At 43.1% G+C, this 18855-nt stretch overlaps 1 protein-coding gene across 9 annotated transcripts in view; it reads right to left on the reverse strand.

Annotated features, from left to right (window-relative positions):
* LOC124072513 (AT-rich interactive domain-containing protein 1B-like) overlaps positions 1-18855 on the reverse strand; it is a 190566-nt gene that overhangs the window by 91038 nt on the left and 80673 nt on the right. For all 9 annotated transcript variants that reach the window (XM_046413992.1, XM_046413993.1, XM_046413989.1 and 6 more), the window contains one exon: positions 12708-12812. In XM_046413992.1, the coding sequence (XP_046269948.1) occupies positions 12708-12812 (105 nt within the window). The remainder of the gene's footprint in view (positions 1-12707; positions 12813-18855) is intronic.

Consider the following 18855-nt stretch of genomic DNA (forward strand, 5'->3'; position numbering starts at 1 on the left):
TCCCAGGTTGTTTTTAATTGTGAAGGGAGGGTGATGGGAGAAGGACGAGTGCTCCTCTAAGCCTGGATGCTCTTTGATGGGGAAGGCCTGGATGGGATGGGGTGGGGGAGGGGTGCAGCAGTGGGTCTTTCTCTCTTTCTCCCTCTTTCCATCTCAAACCCTGCTGTCATTCCTAATGTACACACACCAGCACACACACGCACAAGCAGGCGTTTTGCTTTGAACTGAGTGCTGCAGTGCGTTCAAAGCAAAGACGAAGGCAAAAATATGGGGGTGGTGAAGGGAGAGAGAAGGACACTTCAAGGTGAATTTGATTTCCACATCATTTTAACCCACACATGCACACACATTTATAAACAAACGCGCTACCCAAGCCTAGCCAGGAAGTAAGCACGTTTGCTGAGTTACCTCCAAGCAGCCACACACACACACACACACACACACACACACATATATATATATATATATATGTGTGTGTGTATGTCTGTGTGTGTGTGTGTGTGTGTAATACATACAGTGGCTGACATACACTTCAGCAGTTCAACAGTTCAGTTGTGTGTCTGTATTTGTGTAAGCACACACATTACAATCTGTGTCTTATACATATTTATGAATTCTGTTCATAACAGAGGATCACCTTTAAACTTCTCCCTATTCCAAACTATCTGTTTGTATGTGCATGTGTGTGTGAGTGTGTGTGTGTGTGTGTGTTTACAGAATATGCATATGAGTATGTAGGAGCAGAATGACTCATGCAAAGTTGAACTGAACAGTGCAGAGTCCCACATTTGCTGGACAAAACATTACATCAACAATACATTTGGAGCAACCATTGCACAGCAGAAACTGCTATAACCCTGAGTGAGTGTGAGTGTGTGTGTGTGTGTTGCAAAAGTGTCCAACCAATTAAAGCAATCAAGTCAAGAGCAAACCACCCACTGTGCTGCATACTGATAAGACTGGGAGTGCAACATGGAGACCTGGGCCACAGTGCCAAACTACTCTGACCCCTGTGTCCACTTCTTCCACCAACGCCAACCAAAACCATGGCGTAAACACTTTACACCACTTAGCTCTGCCGCAGTCCACACACACACATGCTGGATGCAAACACCAGCTTGACAGTATGACAAATATTGCCTCCCATCCAGAACGAATGAGGTAAATCCAAAAAAAAAAAAAAAAAAGGAAGAAGAAGAAGAAGCAGCAAAAAAAAAAGAAGAATCAACGGCTCATTAGAAAGATAAAAACCTCCCAAAGCCCTGAGGGTGAAAGGGAAGGGGGCGGAAACAAGAAATGAAGAAGAAGAGAGAGAAAAAGACTTGAGAGACGACAAATCATAACAGCTGTAACTCAATTCGGAGGCCCAGTTAGAGACAGCTTTCTTCATCTCTCTGTGCCTCTCTCGCTTCATCTTTTTATTCCTCCATCTTTCTCTGTATCTCTTTTCTTATCCTGGCTCATTGGTAATTTTTTCCCACCAACCAATAAGGCATTATGTGGCAGCAATATGGCTGCTAATGGATGAACCGACCTGGGAGGAAGCGCATGGCACGCCATTAGCCAAACTGCTATGCAAAGCCACCACAAGACTTTTAAAATTACGGCAACTAAGTGTGTGCATAGCTTTGACATAAACATACAACACAAAGAAGTTATGCAAAGTCTTAAAGCAGCTACGGTCAATGTTTTTGTGTGTCATGTGATCCAATGGATCCAATGGATCACATGGCTGCTTGCAGAGCAGAGAGGACTGTCCTGACTCTGCAGTCCCCCTCAGCTCTACAGACCTCAACAGCATTTGTTAGATCACTGCTTGGTTTTCTGGCCTGCAACTTTACTATCGGGGTTGACTCTTACTGATGTCTGCTGCAGCAGAAACAAGAAAAAACAAAAAAACTGTTGCCAAAAAATCTGTTACTGCAAGATTAAATTTGACAAAATATAACTGTTCAAGTCGAGTCTAAGTACATCGGATTTTTAGCTGTGCGTGGTGTTTTAGACTGTATTGAAAGAAGCACACACAGGCTTTCACACACATGCACGTCACATGGGTGACAGCACCTAACAAATTTTTTAAAGTCTTCATCGCATTATTGTGGTACAGCATGAACATTTTAGGTTAACAAAAATGTTTTTTTTACTAGATTCCCTCTCTTCAACTAAGTTGTACAGATACATTCACACTCAGACAAACATACCTTTAAAGAGAATCTCAATGGACTCTGTATCCCCAAAAAAGGTCAACTTGTCTGTTTAAGATGGAGTGCTGCACAGTTTTAAATATTCCCACTAGATTTTGTGGGTGATGTTGGCTCAGGGGGGTCTTAAAACACTATGAAATAATTAAAACAATTAAAATGTACTCAGTTCATAGAGAAACAACAATTAAAACTTAATAAGAATCAGTTAAAACAACCAAACCTTACTCTTAGAAATATTTCTAGAATTAGAGCTCATAAAGAATCGATTAAAAACAAGATGTTTTCTCTGAACAGAAGGGATAATGTTTCTTTATTTCTATGGTTATACATCCATCTAGAGATGGGAGTTTTATTTCAGCAAACAAAAGGACACACACACACACAAATACACACACAACACCATGGAAGGCAGGTTTTTCATGCATTGGAGGTCACAGGTAGCTGTTATGTGAGGATACACTATTGGCGGACGTACACACATATACACATAGAAAGAGAGGCTGAGAGAAAGGCAGAGAGGGAGGATTTGTTTAATCGTTTGGCCAACACTGACAGATGGTCGTACACTTCCAAAAGAGCAGTGTGTCTGGGAAAACGGGCCATCAGTGACCCTCGCAGTGTGTGTCTCTGTGTGTGTGCTGTTATGCTTGTATGACAGTGTTACAAAAGCAAATATTGCACAAGTATTGTTCCAGTCCCATTGCATCCCACTGCCAAGCCCTGATAGTAATCAGGCTGGCAGGACAGTAAACAGCAGAAGAGGAAGAACAACAGGCATCAGTCAGGGCTGGATGCCACGAGGAGAAAACCCCTCCACACCTCAATGCCTCCTTCCTTCCTTCCCTGCTTCCTTCCCAGCCAAAACCCTTCTCCCCCTGCCTCCCTCGTTCTGTCTCTTTCTTCATCTGTTCCCTTTCTGACTCCCTGGATCACCTTCCAGACACTGAAGCCTTTTCCTTTCTTCCCACGCTATTTTTCCATCTTGCGCCCCCCCTAAATTCATTCCTAACAGTGAAGCAACCAGGTCTTTAACACAGGAAACTTGGCCAAGCAAAGATGGGCCCACACACAATAACCGACATACGCTCATGCATGGGGAAATAAAGTAAACACTGAACATATCATGCACACAAACACTTTGAAACATGAGCAATTAACACACTGTTGAATTAGTCTTTACATGAGAGGAGAGCTCAATTACATACAAACACAAGGGCAACTATAAAGCACTTTGGCTCATGCTCACACACACACACACACACACACTCACAGACACATACACTCTGGCGTCGGTCCAGACTGTGTCTATAAAGCCCTGAGCACCATATCGACAACTGTAATAACTGTGGCTGGCAGGAGAGAGCAGATTACAGCAGCAATCATAGGCCCTGCACACACAAATACACGTCTTCTGTCTCGCTATAGGAGTCCTGTTTCTTTTCATCTTCTCGATACACACACAACTCTGGGTCCATCCTATAGCCCACATAAAGCAGTAATATTGTAGCAGTGGGCATCCACATGGTGACAACATATCCCAGGTTGACTGTGAAAGAGAATAACACTGAGACATCCTGTACACAATGGCACACAGTCAGTCAGTCAGGGCCAGGACAGGGACACTCCAGTCGAAATGTAAAACGCACTCTGGAAACCACAACACAGGGAACTATAGATGTGTGTGTCTTAAAACGTTTGAGATCAAATGCTGAAAATTTGTCACCGTCATATTTTAAAAGAAATTATTTACAGAACTACAGATGCAAAAAAATTGACAAATTAATGTCAATGACACTGCTATAAATTGCAGATGACCAAATATACTGTGAGAGGACTGACTAGAGAGTGATGTCTCAACACACCTACAAATGCATTTCAATCTCATGAAACCCATCAGACCAAAGGACTTAGAGGAAAAAGAGCAGGTAAACGACCAGTCAGTAAACCAGCATATGAGTAGATCAGTCAGCCAGAAAAGGTCTGTAATGGCAGCACAAGGTCACCTGTGAAAAACAGGATATATTGGAGCGAAGAGACAAGTCTAAGACTGGGTCAGAACTATGTGGTGCACAGGCCAAGGAGAGGAAATATGTGGAGAGGAGAGGACAGCACTAGGAAAATACCACATTTTCCAAAAATGAAAGGTCAAGATCTGAACAAATAACATATGACACAATAACGAGGTGGGCAAAATGTGTATTAATTTTCAGTGAAGGACCACAAAACGGAAATGTTGCAATTTGTGAGAGTATACTCAGAATATATTATCATGTCCAGGAATATTTATGGACTAACAGTGGACAGTGTAAGCTCAGTTGCGATTCAAACATTGCTCTACATACATTACATGCAATGCCAGAACTGCACGATCACTACATATATGTGGAAATGAGTGTGGCTATGTATAGTCTGGTCATAATAAGAGTCAAATCTGTGCAGGGACACCACACATGTGAAATACTAGCCTATACTACTTATCTCCCCTTTCTTCCTCACATCCCTTTCCCGTTCTCTTCTCCTCTATTTCACCTCTCCTCATCTCTGCACTGTTCCCTCCCTCATTTACTCTCACCCTTCTCTTCCATTCTCTCTCTGTGTCGGCCCCCGACCAAGGAGAAGCGATTTGCAGCGGCAATCCGTCGCTAATTCTCGCTCAGCGTTCATGAAAAATGTATAGCAGGCGGACTGTAGGGAGATGCAGATTGGCGCTGGGCCCTCAGCAAGAGCCTGGCTCTGCATTAATGGAACATTATTTTCACCCTCTCCATCCCACCATCCCTGCTCTCCATATATGTCTCCTGTCTCCCTCCCTTCATGTTTTTAGTCTTTTTTTTTTTTATTATTCTGTCTTATTCTGAAGAATCTGATCTGTTGATTATCTATCTATCTATCTATCTATCTATCTATCTGTCTGTCTGTCTGTCTGTCTGTCTATCTTCTTTCCTTTGAAAATGCTCTCTTCCTCATTCTCAGAGTTGATGAAACAAAAGCCATAAATATTCGAGGACTCAGTGGAATATTAGCAGCTCAAACAACCCAAACACAGCTATCTGCAATCTGAACAACTCTGCGTGTGTGTGCTTTTTCACACACACACACACACACACACACACGTGCTTGTGCATTTGCCTGGGAGCACAGTGTGCAGCCAGCTAAACCTTCTCAAAGATAATAAGAGGAAAAACTTTATCTTAATCTTTAAAAGGCACGACATGAAGTTTGAATCCAGCTGTGAAATGGGTCGTGTGTGTGTATGTGTGTGCGCGCGTGCGTGTGTGTGTGTGCGTACAGGCGAGAAGGCATCATAGCATGAATTCTCAAATATGTTCGTGCGTGGATGTGTTTAAAGCACAGGTATCTTATGAGAGTAGATTAATAACAGCACTGTAATGGCATCAGGACTAGTCACAGTGTGGATCATGCATAATAAACCTCCTGAGGAGTTTATGCACACATGCGCATGCACACAAAAACACACACACATGCACACTTTCTGTCACTATAGCAACACTGGCAGTGTGGCTGCCCCTAACTTCAAAGTCAGATGTAATTTCAGCCTCCCAGCAGCCAGGGGGAGCCATGGTGATGACAGATCAGTCCCTCCATCCCTCCTTCCATGCATTCATTTCCCTGCTGACTCCTTCCTCCTTCCTCCCTCCCTCCTTCCCTCCCTCCCTCCCTCCCCAGCCCAGCCAGCCTGTTGGGAGGCCAGGCATCGAGGACCAGACATAAAAATAAACCCAGAAAGGTTAGAAGTGGATGACTGAGGCTGGGGAAAGAGGGAGTGAAAATGCAAGGGGGCAGAAGGTGGACGTTAAAGAAGGAAGAAGGGAAAGAAAGTGTGTGTGTGGTGGGCAGTCTTTTATTTATTCTTTCTTTCTACAGCAACTCCATTTACTGTCACTTTCTTTCTTTCTCTGTCTTTTATCTGTTTCAGTCAAGAGTGCAAAATGAGCAAAAAGAAAGGTGGACTGAGAAAATCATGAAATGTCACTCAGCTTCAAATATTTGTCCACATTACTGTCCAACACAGAGAAAATCTTCCAGATTCATATACTGAAAAATCATTTGACAAGAGAACGTTCTCATGTCCAAACTACTAATGAATATAAAATAGATGTATCCAATCTTCAGTTCGGATTGGCTCAATAACATTTGAAGCCATTTTAACAGTTAATTTAAATATTAATGTGGTAACAGAAAATCACCATTTATAATGGAGGGCTTAGTGCCAGAAGGGGATATCTGGCATTAATGGTTGGTGAAAATGAAATCTATATATCAAGTATGCACTTGAAGAGATCGAGTTGGTATTCTGAAGTCCATGTGAAAGAGGTTTTTATAAAAAGCAAATCACACTCAAACAGAAATGAGAGAACCAAGGTGACATCCAGCCAGGATCCTCATCACATTGTAAGATCAACAATGAATGGAACACCTCATAAGGACAAGCCAAACTGGTAAAACATGCAGTGTGTCATGTTCATTTACTTTACTTCGTATCACAATACAGCAGCCTCAGCTTTCACACTCTGTCACACTGTTGACAGCCCTGTGGCAGAACGGGGTGGGAGGGTGTGGTTAGAAAGGTGTTGATGTGTGTTTTGTGTCCTTTAAAAAACAAGAAAAAACAACCAATAATGCATAATATATGCATACATACTGCTGCTCCATACAGAGAAACATACAGATGCATACAAACACACACACACACACACACACACACACACACACACAGTCATCAAGGTTTCATTTACATCATCCATTCTTAACAAGATGCTTATGCAGAATCCTGCTTGTCAGAAATACAGAACAGTCATATGCTCATGTGTCCACAGAAATGAGCTGCCTCTGCTCCTTTGTCCTCCTCTGTCCTGAATTTGAACTAGTCTTAAGTTTTGACAAAAGACACCAGCCAGAGGAGGAGAACTGATGGGCAAAGGATAAAAAAAAAATAAAAAATAAAAAATAGAGAAAAAAAAAAGAGGATGCAGACGGGAAACATTTCTCTCCTTCTAGGGTCAGTCCTGGTTCCCTCCTCCTCCTCCTCTTCCTCCTCCTTATCTCACCCATTCCAGCCTCCACCAGCCTCTCCTCCTCTGTAGGAGAGGCTGGTGGAAAGGCGCCAGTGGTACCGAACTGGTGTTTTCTTAACCAAGTTCATCCCTCTCCATTTCCTCCCCTCACTCTCAAATCATAAAGCCTGTCACACACTGGGGGTGTACGCATGTGTAAGCACAGGGGTAGGCAAGTGGCTGGGCACACATACAGTTTTCGTTTCTGCACTGGGTTTCAGTCAGAGAGCCTGTTAGGGGTGTTTGGGCACCTGATTCACAGCTGAGAAGCCCCCCTCCTCCCAACAGTGCTGCTCAGCCTTGTGTTACCAGTTTGCTTTAACAACCTACACAGGCTAGCATAGTTCCCAGTCAGTAGAACAGTGTGTAGCCATCCAATTTTGCCATAAGATACGACTAAAAGCCTTCAGGCAAAAAAAATAAAATAAAATAAAATAAATAAATAAATAAAAAGAAAAGTTTTATTGATCTCCATAAGGAAATTCTCTTTTGCTGTGTCTCTCCTCCACAGGGGATGACAGTTCGGTGTCAGCTGCAGAGGAGTGCCGGTAAGGATTCACTGTCCTGCTAAAGGACAATTCAGTAGAGCAGATGCTTGACAACATCTTGCTGACCTCAGTGGGCCCCCCCTTTCAAACTGGACATATGGAGTAGTAGACTAAAATGTATCAAGAAATTCAAACTGAATTCCTTTCAGGCTAGTCATCTCAAGGTATCACATATTATATTTAAGCAGATAAAATATTTAAAACAGGCTAACAAGCTATGACTGCTTGGAAAACCGCCTAATGAAACAACAGTGACTGGATACGGTTTCAGCTGTGATCGCAGGTGAATCCTCTTGGTTATGTTGATGGTGTGTATAGTTGAGAGACCCAGAGAAATTTTAACCAGAGATCAATTCCACTTCCGGTGGAATTGATTCCACTTGTGTGTTTTCAAGCCACGGAGGAACAAATTGTACGGCCTCTGAAAAAACACCTGTTCGCAGCTCTTGAGGATTAGAGAAAAAAAAAAAATCAAACAAAACTATACGCGTACATGAAACTGTGTGTGCTTCCTAAATGATTCATGAGCAGCAAACGAAAACAGGCTTGCGTACAAGCGGAAAAATAGCCCGTCTGCATTTTAGATGAAGCCAGGGTCCTCTGACTCGCTGTGTCATGATATCCAGGTCTGTGGTGAAAAGGGGCCAGAGTTGAAAATACAGATTTTTTTTTTTTTTTTGTGTGTGTGTGTGTGTGTGTATGTCTATGTGTGTGATAGAAATTTGCAATTGAGGAGAGTGTGAGCATGGGTGTGAAGAGAAATTGCAAGCCTAAATTGTTTATTAAATAATGTACCACCAACACATACAATGACAATCAATCAGTCACTCTTGTTCACATTTGAGCCAAAAGGACTGGTGTGACCATGAGCATTCCCCTAATACCTCAGAATGTGAGGCTGGCTTCAGATTAGCTGGCCTATTCTCAGAGCAGCTATGTGTTCATAACAGTGGCAGGGAGCCGCTGTGGCCTTCAGTGCTGCTGTCTGTTCTAAGAATAGGCAGCAGGGTCCAGAGAACATCTCGTCTCTGAGTCTCCCTGCCTCCCTCTCTCCCTCACCTACCCTCCTTTTCTCTCTCCATATACTGCAAAAATATATCTGAAGTATCCTGCACTTAAATTCATACAAAAACACCAGCGAAAATTATATTCCCTACATGGAAAATGCACTTGGTGTGGCTGCTAATGCATTTGTCAGTGTAATTTGAATGGAATTTCATTTGCATCTAGAGTATGTAATCTTTGTATATTTCAAACTATGAAACAACAAGTGACACATTTTCCTCTCCATGAATCCCCCCCCCCCCCTCTCCCCAATCACGCTGTTCCTCCCCTCTTCATCTCCCTTGTATTTCTTTGCTTTCTTGACTCCCTCTCCCTCCTTTTCTCCCCTCCTCTCCTCCGCCCTGCGTGCACTAATGTGGAGGCTGAATCTAACCCTGCTGGATGACATTACTCTGCGCTGCCTGCTGGCCCGTCTGCTTGGGGATTCAAACAAGGCTGTGTGGAGAGCCACACTGAGAGCACGTACTGTATAGGCAGCCCGACTGAGATGTTCTGAGCGCACGCGCACACACACACACACACACACACGGGTGTGTGAAAACAGCTCGCAGAGGACAGAATGTGAATCAAAGTGTGTGGTGTATGGGTGTTTGTGAGCAAAGAGGTGAGGGTGAGTGTGAGTTGTAGTGAGAGAAAGACAGAGGGGAGGTAGCAGGCCTCTCCAGCTGTGCCCTGTCAATCATTCATGACCCAACACTCCGAAAAACAGAGGAGGGCAAGGAGGGAGAGGGAAGAAACACTTAGGGAGAGATAGTGTTTCTGAATTTTCCCTTTAGTTGGATGGAAGATAAGTCAAAGAGGGGCAAATGAGCACTAAAAGACATAGAAAATATTTTTGTCTTTGTGTGCGCCCGCGTTAGTGTGAACAACATGCTACTGCCAGAACCCCATAGCCTCAATTCAACATCCCTCACCCCGAACAAGTGACAAAAAGATAACCACGTTTCACTTCACCGCTTCACACCCTCTCTCTCTCTTACTCATTCTGTCTTATCCTGCTCTTCACTCCTCCCCTTCCTTCCTCACTTCATCCTCCCACCCTCAGTTCTCTCTCTGTCTCTCTGTCTTTCCACATGGCTGGCCATCCTCTCCCATGTCCCAGAGGATGGGAGGCTGTGCGGCAGCTTGGCAGGCTGTCAGGGGAGCACTGGAGAGCAGGGAACATGTAGTGACTGGAACAGGGGTTGGGGGGTAGCAGGGGGGTAGTGGGTATGAAAGCCCTGGCTCCTCACCTCACTCGTCACTGTGGCAATGCACGAACTGGCTCTGCTCTAGCAATGTTAGGCAGAAGAATTAAATGGGTTGGGGGCGCTAAAGAAAGGAGCTCTCACTCCCTCCTCTATTTTCATATACCTAAAACGTAACCATCACATACAGTATGAGATAACAAGGAAGCAGTCAATTTGTCATCCTGTGAATGTGATGTTGTCCATCTCTGTAACACTGCCAGAAACCAACATGACATGTTACCTTTGTTTGACCCATAACTACCACAACTATTGTGGGGAAATCAGGGTCATTTTAAAACCTCAGAGAAGAAGAAAATAGTTTATTCAGCATTCTCTGCAATCTAAATGATAAAGAAATGAGATTTGCTCTAACTCCTGACTCACTACTGTTTTAGACTGGAGGAACAGGCTCAGCGTCGGCAAAGCAATACTGCAGTGTTAATGCTTGTCCTATACTAAAAATCTGGTGCTGAATTACAGGTCATTTTAGAATGATTCGGTGAAAGAGCGTCTGGTAAATAATAAGGTAAGTCCTCACTGCTGACACCAAGATTCAAGGCTTTTTTTTTAGCAGATGAAAAGTGACAGAGGTGTTCAAATGGAAATATATGCAATAAAAGCATCATTCCTTTATTACACCGAGAATCACTGTGACAGGAAAGCTACAGTTAATGCCAAGGTTTAAAAAGTCACATGGACATTAACATTAGTGCCAAAGATTCATGAAAATGTAGATCAGCACTAACAGCAAAGCTAATGCTTCACTAAGAAGCTAGTGCTGAGCACTTAGTTTGTGATTTCCTAATTGGAGCATTTAGGTGATCAGTGATATGGAATACGAGAAATGCTCTACCTCCAATACGTTACATTATAAAAGACCCAAGGGGCACTGTGACTTGCATTTATGAGAAGATACTAAAGTACTTTTTCTCTTTGGTCTCCTTTCAAAAATCCCGCCACATCACACAGCAGATTCGTCCCAAAACAACAACATGACACTATGCCGACCCGCGCTCCCTCCCTCCTGACAGAGAGAAAGGGGGGGAAAAAGATGACAGCAGCTTTAGATCTGACATCAAACGCTGACGAGAGTGAGAAAGAGAGAGGGGGAGAAAAAAAAAAGGTTTACATCTCTGCTGTGACAGCTTGCTGGAAAAGCCTGGCAAACGCCGACCAATTTCTCTCTCTCTTTCTCTCTCTCCCGTTCTATCTATCCATCTCTCCCTCTCTGTGTCTCTCTCTCATCAAAACTTGCTGCCGATTAGGATCTTGGCGAGCCACACGCTTTGGATGGGATGTGAAAACACACGACGAACCCAAGGGGTAAAACGCCAGGATTAAAGTGGCGAGGGAATGTGGGGTGACAGTGGTGGAGGTTCAAATAGAACGGCCCCCGCGACTGCAGTGGCTCCTCGCCTCGCCTTGGTCTCCTGCTCCATATTCACGCACTGATATATCAAGGCCATTTCTCATTATAGCACGAGGGGGAAAAAAACGCTTTTATGATGCTACTTTAGAAGGAAAGAAAGAGGAAAAGGCAGGAGGGGGGTAAAGAGTTTGGGGGGATGGAAATGAAAAGAAAAAGGAGAAATGCCAAGATAAAGCAGATGACATAGTACTAGTATGTAGCAGAGGAAAAAACAGAGAAAGAGTGTGTGACTTTGTGTGCGCACAAGAAAGAGGAGTAGGAACCACATACAAAACTGATAATAAATCAAAAGAAAAGCAGAGTGAAGTGTCAATGTGTGTTGAAAGGCTGAGGACAACCAATGCGCACAGGCTTTAAACGTATCGGTTTATGGAAAATATAATGGCTTAATTTGAATTCATACACTTAATTTAGCTTTTCTTGCAGTTTATTCCTCCACTCCTGAGGCGGTTCCAAAGTATCTGGTAAATTAAACGGCACACACCTCAAGCAGTGCCAATATTTGCCACCATTTGCAAATGTCTATTTATTCTATTCTTGAAAGTGCTGTGGAGCTGCGAGGGGAGAAATGATAGAGAATAAAAACCGATTAGTTTAGCCAAAAAAGCTGGAGCAGCCCACACCTCTCTCTGCTCATAGATCACCCTGGCCTCAGCATTCCTCAATTACTCCTTCAGTCAACCTGCTTAACGATTTTTAGCTCGCCAAAATGCCAAATGCGTGTGGGTTTGCATGTGTGCGTGCATTAGCGACAATGTCTGTGTCCGTGCATATGCTTTCCTCTGCAAGTGGGTGTATGTGTGACTGAGCGAGTGCACGGCGCCTAGACCACTGGCTGATGCGTGTGGCCTTTTTGCCATTGGCATGGATGCCAGTCAAAACAGAGACATAAGCTCTAAAATGAGCAGTCAAATCCGTGTCTCCCATGGGACACGAGACAAAGAGGCGAGTCGCAGGGAGAACAGAGGCATTTGATTGGACAGAAATGCTTAAATGTTAGACTGTAAGCAAAACCTGTGGCAGATGAAGACAAGGAGACAGATGTGTATACTGGTGTCTGCTGCGACAACACACACACAAAATCTTTTCCCTGATGTGTAAACAGTGTTTTCAAGTTGGTGATATTTATTTTTTGGCAGAACTGTCACGTAACTCACCGGCAGGCTGGATGGACGGTCATGGGAGACGCCATCCTCGATGTTGGCCTTCCCAGAGTTCCCTGGGGCAGGACCCCTGCTGCTGTATGGCTCCTGCTGGGCCTCCTGAAAAGAAGGACAAAGATTCATTCAGCTCTGTTATCGCTAAATTAAAATGATTCATTTTACAACATATTGCCAAAGCTAAATAATAGAAACTGTAAGCATAAAAAAACATATTAGTATAGTAAAAAGTGCTGAAAATAATTTCTGTATGTACAATCATGTTTTAACCGTATAGTTGGAGGCTTGTAGCTTTCATGTACATGGAATAAATGAACATAAGCCAACACATTAGTAGAATATTTTTCTCGCAAAGATTGGTAGTGACATTGATTCAGATGTGCAGTATCACTGGAATCTTTGCTGTTCTTACTAAACACTATTTAAGTCATGGCGTAGGCAACAACAAAAATTGTCTAAATGTGTGTATGAGTGAGTTGGACTGTTCTCTCAGGTTTAGAGGGCTGTAATAAAGCCTCTGATTCCCTGTTAGATCAAGTCACAGCACAAATAGGCACGTTGTGTCTACACACACACACACACACACACACACACACATGCTCTGATACAGTACATGCAGACTGAAAAGCATCCAAACACGTACCCATCAGTACACCATACCCGCCAATTCATTTCAACCAAATCCCAGCCTAACCACCCACTAATCCTTGAAACACACACACACACTAACACACACACACACAAACACACACCAATACACATGCTCAGTCCTATTGTTCAATCTAAGTCATTTTCTTTCCCTCTGTAATCACAAGCCTATCTAGTGTAAACCAATTTTCTCCCCATTGTCGGAGGTGTTGCCCTCTCCCTCTCCCTCCCTCTGTATCTCTCCCTCCTTCCCTCTCCCTCTTCTTTTCATTCACCATGGAGGTCGTTCCTCCATCATGTTAAGCGTCTGCAGCACAATAGCAACTTGTTAAAGAGCTCTGAGTGGAAGGATTAGTGATAACTGATCGGCGAGACGCGGTGAGAGATCACACGCGACCGCTTGCTTGCACACACAACATATGTACACACGGCCACACATTTATTTTATCCACACACACACACACATATATACACATATATACTGGGTGTACTCAAGTTTTTACGATCAAAATCCATTTTTTCCCACAGTTTGATTTCTTATCTGTTTTGTGATTATACTGTAGTAGGAGGGCAATATCCCTGTCAGCTAGGTGATATAATTTTATAGCAGAAGATTATCCTTCACAGCAAGAGATGTATCATGTGAAATGGATCTATTATTAGAGCATTAAATGGGTTGTAATTTGTGCATCCTGGGTGAATGATACCAATTTGGTACTTTTGTACATTCTTTATGAAATGTGATAGAAGGTTTTATACACACTTGATAAATTTCCTGTCAAGTTACTCCATGCAGACATTTTGCATGCTACGCGCACGCACACACATACACATACACACATACACACACACACACAAAAAGTTAATGTATTAATTCATCCATTATTAAGAAAAGGAAATGTAATGACCTTAAATGCCCTACAGTAGCACCTTCAAATCCACATTTCAATTATTAGCCAATTAAATCACCGACGCACAAATTCTAAAAATACAGAAAAGTTAAAGTATTGTAATGTTTCCTGACACACTGATTATTCTGGTAATGCAGACGTGTGGTGGACACCATTCCTAACAAGTAGTAAACTCTTTAGTGTTAGTGTCATACTCCACCCACTGATTTACTGTAAAGCCTTAAACAGTGCTAAATCTGGTGCTGCAGTGCCTTTGTTTAGCATCAGGTCTCTGAATATATTCCAAGGCTTTATTTGTTTTCTGTGTTTCAATTTGAATTATCACATTTTCACTGAGCTCACACATCCTTAATTTAAGATCAACCATTATCATGATTTTACTTTTCTCAGCTAATAGTTCCAGAGTTCGTCACACTTCTGGTGTAGACAGGGAGAGAAGGATGGAAAAGAATAGAAATAAAACAGAACAGAAAATAAAAATTACACACACTTATTGTGGTTTTGGTCAGCAGGAGATTTACAATGTATTTCACAAAGCAGAAAAGCTGCTGACATTTTGAATAATATTGGTGACTGTTTTAACTAGTGTGTCTGTGTGTGACAACTGCTTTGTATGACTGAACTTCAGTGTCTTGTTGTCAAAGTGCATTGCATGCATTATTTTCAGGTGTCTCTAGTAAAATAGATCTTGCTCTCCGTTAGGCTGAATAAATAAAGCTTAACTACTTTTTCATTTTTCTTAAAATAAAATCATTCCCACAATAATTCTCACATTCCAATCAGCCTAAAACCCAAAAACTAGCAACATTACCCTAATCACATCTAAAAGCCAGAGGAGAAACCATGTTCACCCAGATGTGGTTCAATCACTGGATCACATATCATCCCATAAGTGGGTGGGTGAAGACAGACACTTAACAACACAATCTCAGCAAAGATTGTAAAACTATTGTAAAAGCACGTCATGCTAGTTTCCTTGTTGGGCCCCTGGGCAAGCCCTGTGTTTGTGTGCACAGCCCCTGTGTTTATCAATGGAAGCCTGGATGCATGCCAAACGTCAGGCTTTTATTACATGGTCGGAAGTGCTTTGTTTGAAGCAGAAACCCAGCTTAGACACAAATACACCTCCACAGGTAAATAAAGGCCTGGGGAAGGAAGAAGGAGGGGCAGAGGGACTCCATTAGGAGGTGTGTGCACTCGCGTGCACATTTCAGTTCACGCGGGAAAATACGCACATGGACGGTTGGTTGCCAAGACAGTGAAATGAGAACAGAGTGGCTGCTGACCAAAGTCCAATATTTACTCAGGCACGTGAGTCTTAAGTGTGAGTGTGTGTGGTTGTGTCCGCATGTGTGTGTGTGTGTGTGTGTGTGCATCTGTACTCCAGGGGATTTCCGTTTTAAGTAGGTCAAAGTGAGGTTAGCCTCATACTACTGTTTACACTCATGTTCTTACATCATCACTGTCAACTGTAATATGGACAGAGGGTGAGAGAGCTAGAAACAGAGACTGGGCAGAGGGAAGACACAAAGAAAGAGATGCTGAGAGAGAAATGCAGAAGGTGAGATGCAAAAGAGATAGAGAAGAAAAAAGGAGGAGGTAGGAAAGCACAGGGAGAGGTGAAATAAAAGTGAAAAAAAAGGCTAGAAAAAGCAAGTGAGAGAACATCAGAGGCAAATGAAGGAGTGCTGCGAGTGCATCTTTTCATTTGAGTTTTTTCCAGTCCATTGTCTCAAAATCCCATTTCCCAGCTAATTTAGAAGCTTCTAAAATACACTCCACTCCATACCTTAAGCCTTAGGCCACAGCTAATCCTGTCTTCACACGCACACACACACAAGCACACACACACACACGCGTGTGCACAGAGACACGCTCATTCATCCCCCGTGCATTTCAAAAGACTTCATCTTGGCATAGTAGAAACGAATGAAGGATATTGAAGGCAAGCGTTTGAAGTACATGAGGGAATGCAGGAATCAAACTGTGAGTTAAATGCTATTAGACAGCTGTGTGGAGAGGCAGTGTAATATTAGATTTGATTGAATAGATGACTGCTGAATGTGGTGTAATATATAGAGCCAGAGAGGCTTTATGCGGACGTAAATCAATATTGCAGCACCATGTTAATCCCAGACACTCAGGAACAGAACTCGGTCGGGAAGTGTGCAATATTTGGAAAAACAGAGACATGTCTATGTGGCGTGCCGGCGATTGTTGGGAAGCTGAGACTTGCATCTACCTGCTTTCAAACAGCAGCCAGGCTGGCTTTGGAGAAATCTCCTTTGCCTAATAGAGGAGGTCAAAGGTCAACTTGTGCTGTGGAACAACACCTCCTAGAGCGAGCATTGTACTCCTTTGGTCGAAAAGAAATCTAGGCCACAGTGCTGCCTCAAACAGTAATTCCATCCATGACATACAACCAATTTGACACTTTCTTTGTTTTTATTGGCTTATACCTAATTTAAGAATGTCGTGGCTCTTCTTGGTTGGTTGTGCTGCACATTTTCTATTTAAGTGCAATGGGAAAGGTGAAATGTTGCTTTGCGTGTATGAGTTTGATTGCCTTGGAAAAACAAGCCATGGAACTGGCATGGCAGCAAGCAAACAATGCCACGACTTGAGACAACAGACAGCAGCAAGAGCAAAATTCACAAGCATCACATGAAGAGGATTTTGGCTGAACTACTAGAAAGTTTATTAAGCATTATTTTTCAACACATGGTTGCTTCTTAATCCTTTGTTTTTCACTATGACTGTTTGCAATGGGCTATCTTGCTTTATAAACTTTGCATGCAGATGTCAGTGTTTTTGTCACATGCTGGTTCATTGTCACGTCCATTGTATCTCTCAGCATCTTACCTTCACTTCTTTTCTTCTATTTTGTGTTAGTTGTGATTTTCCTACCTTTAGTTATATCTATTTTTATTTTTTGCTCCAACTTACTCTCTACCTCCCTCTCTCTTTCGTTTCCTTCCTCTCTGTCCATCCCCTCTTCCCTTTAATGTCTTCCTCTCTCTGCACCGCTCACATCCCTCACACTCTATCTTTATCTCTTTTTATCCATCACTCTGACTCTTTTCCATCACCCTCTCCATCCCTTTCTCTACATCAAAACTACATCCACCCCCCACCGCTGTCGCTAACCCTTCTCCTCATGACTACCAAATGAATTAGTCACCCACTTTTTCCCCTGCACCTTGGCAGATGCACATCTCCACAAAATCTGACGCTAATTCCATTAATATTCATTAAAAATTAAGCCTAATTGCATCTCTTTAGGACCGACCCCCCCCCCCCCCCCCCGCAAACACACTGTCTACCGCACACACACCATGAACCCCAGTGCATTTGGCTACCAAGGACAGGGGCCTCTGATGTGCAATGGACAAGATCCTTAGCAGCACTTACCCACTCCCACTCACTGGATAAGTCACTGTTAAAAGACACTGTGACAGAAGGGTCAGACACCGGTAAAAGTGTATCTGGACTATGTGTGTATGCTCTACACTACACAGACACGTAAGGAACAGCCTCAGGGGGCATGCATATTCAACATTCTGTGCACGCACTCATGCACGCGCAGACACACACACACACACGTTGGTGCAGACTTGCAGATATGCACACACACTCACACCAATCAGTGACTGAACCATAATTGAAGCAACAATCAGCAGTGAGAGCGAGTTCTGTTCTGAAAAACGTGACAAATCAACATTTGGTTATGATACTCTTGTCTCTCATGTTTTCTTGATACATCTTTTGATCCATTTCAGAATATTTGGAAAACATTACAGTTACATATTCTGGAAATGTATTATACAGCAGGCGTACATTTGTGTCCTGCGACTGCCCTTTAAAACAGTGTGTTGGTTAGACTCCATGTAAATGATGGGCATTTATTCCAGGGTACAGCCTGTGATTATCATCACAGCAAAGGTGACCATTAGTATGGAAACGGCTGTTGCATGTGCATGTGCCTGTGTGTGTATCTCTATATATCCATGAGCTTTGTGTGTGTGTGTGTGTGTGTGTGTGTGTGTTTGTGTCAGGCCTATCTTAATGGGTCCATTTGTAGTGGGGCCTGTTCTAGTGTAGTGTCCTTCAGATTGGATTCTATCTCAGCAACCTCCCTGACCTTTAGCACAAAGAGACTACAAGAGCGGACCAGAGCTTTGACACAGTACACACATACATACACACAGGCACACATGCACACACACACATTCACACACACACACACACTGGCATGTGTGCAGGCCGTTCCTTAGGGATGAAGTCAGATGTAGCTAGCAGTGTAAGTTGCAAATGCCGTTGCCAGGGCTTTCATTCCCATTTCCGTACACAAGCTAATCAAATACGAGCTAGTCTTTGTTCCATCTTCACTTCACACTCTCTTCGCAAGTCACCATCACCCTCCATCCACCCATTCACTTCAACTGCTTTGGCTCACAGTTAAAGAGGACATCCACCCAAACTGGTGTACACCCACATGACTTTTGCTAAAGCACTGAGGAACAATAGTGGTGTGTTGGCGAACTCGACTTTGACTGTGACATTTTTTTTTTGGTGTTTTCTCTTTC

This window comes from Scatophagus argus, chromosome 15, assembly GCF_020382885.2.
Source record: "Scatophagus argus isolate fScaArg1 chromosome 15, fScaArg1.pri, whole genome shotgun sequence".
Taxonomy (NCBI): Eukaryota; Metazoa; Chordata; class Actinopteri; family Scatophagidae; genus Scatophagus; species Scatophagus argus.